Source organism: Oryza sativa, chromosome 1, assembly GCF_034140825.1.
Source record: "Oryza sativa Japonica Group chromosome 1, ASM3414082v1".
Taxonomy (NCBI): Eukaryota; Viridiplantae; Streptophyta; class Magnoliopsida; order Poales; family Poaceae; genus Oryza; species Oryza sativa.
In genome coordinates, this window is record NC_089035.1 from 25,587,676 (window position 1) to 25,590,858 (window position 3,183).

Sequence of the window (3,183 nt, forward strand, 5' to 3'; positions counted from 1 at the left end):
ATATATACCAACTCCAACCGGGAAATAGTATCTTAATTCAGCATACAGTAAGCTGAACTGTATGGATTCAACTATTCATAGTACGGCAGGCCCTACACAATTTAATTACGTTGACACTGGCCGGTCTTATACCTAATACCTCCCTGACCAACAGATGCGAAAAGAATCTAAATTAAGCACGCTGATTTCATTAATAAAACGTCTCTACCATTAAGAATTGACGACTAGCTAGCTAGTATATATGTGTGTATATATATTAATAGTACTGCTGGAATTATGGAGTATTATATATATATAAACGAAGATCACTAGACGCCGCACCGAGACAGATTTACATATTCCATCACAAAAAGTCGTATCTTGCGCCTATCCTTTTCCAGCGAAGGAAAAGAAAGAAAAAACAAATCAAAAGGGAGGTGAGACCGGTTGAAAGCTGAAACCCTCCTCACTTCCACGCCTCTCTTTCCTTTCCACACATAAGCTAGCTCCCCATACTCTCACACCCCATGTCTTCTGGAGGAGGAGGAGGAGGAGGAGGAGATCGCCATGGCCCCTACCACCAGCACGGGCACCTCGGCCGCGGCGAAGGCGCTGATTACGTGTACAGCAGCAGCGACATGGAGAGCTTCTTCTTCAGCCAACCCGGGGGCGTCGGCATCGGCGGGGGTGGTGGTGGCGTCGTCGGCGCCGGCGGTGCCGACGAGATCATGCCGTACTCCAGCATCACGGACTACCTGCAGGGGTTATTGGACCCCTCCGGGCTAGCTCGGCACCTCGACGTGGCGTGCCCGTCGTCTCAGGACACGGTGGTCAAGCAGGAGCTGTCGGTGGATGTGACGAGCCACGACAGCCAGGGCACCGGCGGCGTCGCCGGAGAAGGCGTCGCGCAGGCCACGCCGAACTCGTCGGCGTCCTTCTCGTCCAGCGACGGAGAGGCGGAGGGCGGCAAATCGTCACGCCGGTGCAAGAAGGGTCAGGCGAAGGCGGAGGAGGAGGACGACAAGGATGAGGAGGATGGAGAGAACTCCAAGAAACCGTATGTTAAATTTCCATTGATTCTACTCTATACTTTGTCTGATTCTTGTCTTGATTTCTTGCTTGATTAATTCTTTTTTGATGCGTGTCTTGAGATGGGGATACTTTCTTGGGGCTAGATCTGGTTGGTCATACTGTTGCGGAGTTGCAAAATTTGACCTGAAATTTTCTTTCGTTTATGCTTTCTCTCTACTGCATGCATGGTGTGAACATTAGGGTTTGCTAGAATTTTGGTTCCTTAGGGTTCTTTTTAGTAGATCCGTCTATCCTCTTGTTCCCCTTTTCTTCTGATTCCGTTTTGACCCAATTTCCAATATGATCTTTCAGACGATGGGGCTACTACTATTCGATTTAATTTAATAGACAACCAACCTATGCTCCATAATAGATCTTGCGTAGAATGAATCAATTTTACGAGTTATAGCTTCAATTTTTGACTTGCTAGGTCTTTGAAGATTATATTATGATTTCCCCTTTTAGAAATGATTCAAATTAAGATATATTTTCGTATCACCACCAACCACCTAAATCTACAATAGTTCCTCAGTACTTTTGCAAAATTAACGCTGATCTTGCCCCATAACATGCAATCCAACAGATATCTAGCTAGCTAGCTAACTTATTAGACCCTAATTAATACTATATATCAAAATAACAACTATTTCTAGCAAAACCTGGTGCTAATCTAACATGAAATAGCTAGCTATTCCCATAGTCCACCATGATCCTACCTATCTAGCAAGCTAGTTAGCTAGTTTGATTGTTGGTGCTCTGAAAAAGCCCAAACTAATTAATAATTAGGCCTGATTGAGCTTGTCACCGCAGAAATATCAACTGATCTTCTGAATCCATATCATCTCTCTGTTTCTAGCTAATCCACCTGACCTTATTTTTGATATTTTGTACCATGCATCTACACAGGAACAAGCCCAAGAAGAAAGCTGAGAAGAGGCAGCGGCAGCCTCGCGTGGCGTTCCTCACCAAGAGCGAGGTTGATCACCTCGAGGACGGCTACCGGTGGCGCAAGTACGGCCAGAAGGCAGTCAAGAACAGCCCATACCCGAGGTACACATCTATATACATGTACAAACCTTAATTTCACCCAGTTGTTGTAGCACATACATATATCGTAGTATACCATGTTACTGTGCCATACAATTGCATGGCACGATGGTGTTCAAGTACTCCAATTTCAAAATGCAATTCAATTCGAATTCGAATATTGCAGGAGCTACTACCGGTGCACGACGCCCAAGTGCGGTGTGAAGAAGCGGGTGGAGCGGTCGTACCAGGACCCCTCCACGGTGATCACCACGTACGAAGGGCAGCACACGCACCACAGCCCGGCGAGCCTCCGCGGCGGCGGCGGCGGCGTCGGCATCGTCGGAGGGCACCACCACCACCACCTCTTCATGCCCGGCGTGCATGGCCTGCCGCCGTCGCACCTCATGCCGGCGGGGTTCCACCCTGAGCTGATGGGCCTCATGCACCACCACCCGGCCATGGCCGCCGCCGCCGCAAACCCTAGCATGTACTTCCCGGGCGTAGCTGCTTCTGCTCCGCCGCCTCCTGCTGTGGCTGGCGGCGGTGCAATGCCGCCCAACGATCATCCTCCTCTTCAGCAGCATCACTTCACTGACTACGCCCTGCTGCAAGACCTTTTCCCTTCCACAATGCCCAGCAGCAACCCATGATGATGACTGATCTAACTGATTCTGCACAAATATATACTACTCAATATTTAACTAGCACCCGGAATTTATCAAGATGCTTTTCAAACATTGGAGTCGTTGCGCCAAAAATGTGATGGCTAGGGAGTGCTTGATGATCAGCTTGGTCTTGGTGAGAATATATAATTGTTATTAATTAATTGATTTTCTGCAAGCTTTTCATCTTGAACGTAACTTGTGTGTGTTGTGCACTTCATGCTTTTTTCTCTCTTCCATTTGTCAACATTTCCCTGGTTGCAAATTGAACGGATCAGTAGAGATGGAAGCTACAACTTTATAACTAGAACGGCTGCATTCCACTTGATTCTTCAGCATAGCCCTTTACTGTTCTGCACCTCTAGACTTATTGTACATGCATGTACTAGTGTATATCATGTGTACCTCATTGACTCATTTTCGGAGAGAGCAAATTAATTAA

At 47.3% G+C, this 3,183-nt stretch overlaps 1 protein-coding gene across 1 annotated transcript; it reads left to right on the top strand.

Annotated features, from left to right (window-relative positions):
* The first annotated feature begins 435 nt into the window (after positions 1-435).
* LOC4326690 (WRKY transcription factor 71) lies at positions 436-3,183 on the top strand. The gene is made up of 3 exons (XM_015770821.3): positions 436-1,036; positions 1,957-2,100; positions 2,264-3,183. The coding sequence occupies exons 1-3, from the start codon at positions 507-509 to the stop codon at positions 2,727-2,729; spliced, it is 1,140 nt and encodes a 379-aa protein (XP_015626307.1). The 5' UTR covers positions 436-506; the 3' UTR covers positions 2,730-3,183.

Coding starts and splice junctions, on each gene's coding strand:
- LOC4326690 (XM_015770821.3), top strand. CDS start 507: ATGTCTTCTGGAGGAGGAGGAGGAGGAGGAGGAGATCGCCATGGCCCC. Junction 1,037..1,956: donor GGAGAGAACTCCAAGAAACC/GTATGTTAAATT, acceptor GCATCTACACAG/GAACAAGCCCAAGAAGAAAG. Junction 2,101..2,263: donor AAGAACAGCCCATACCCGAG/GTACACATCTAT, acceptor CGAATATTGCAG/GAGCTACTACCGGTGCACGA.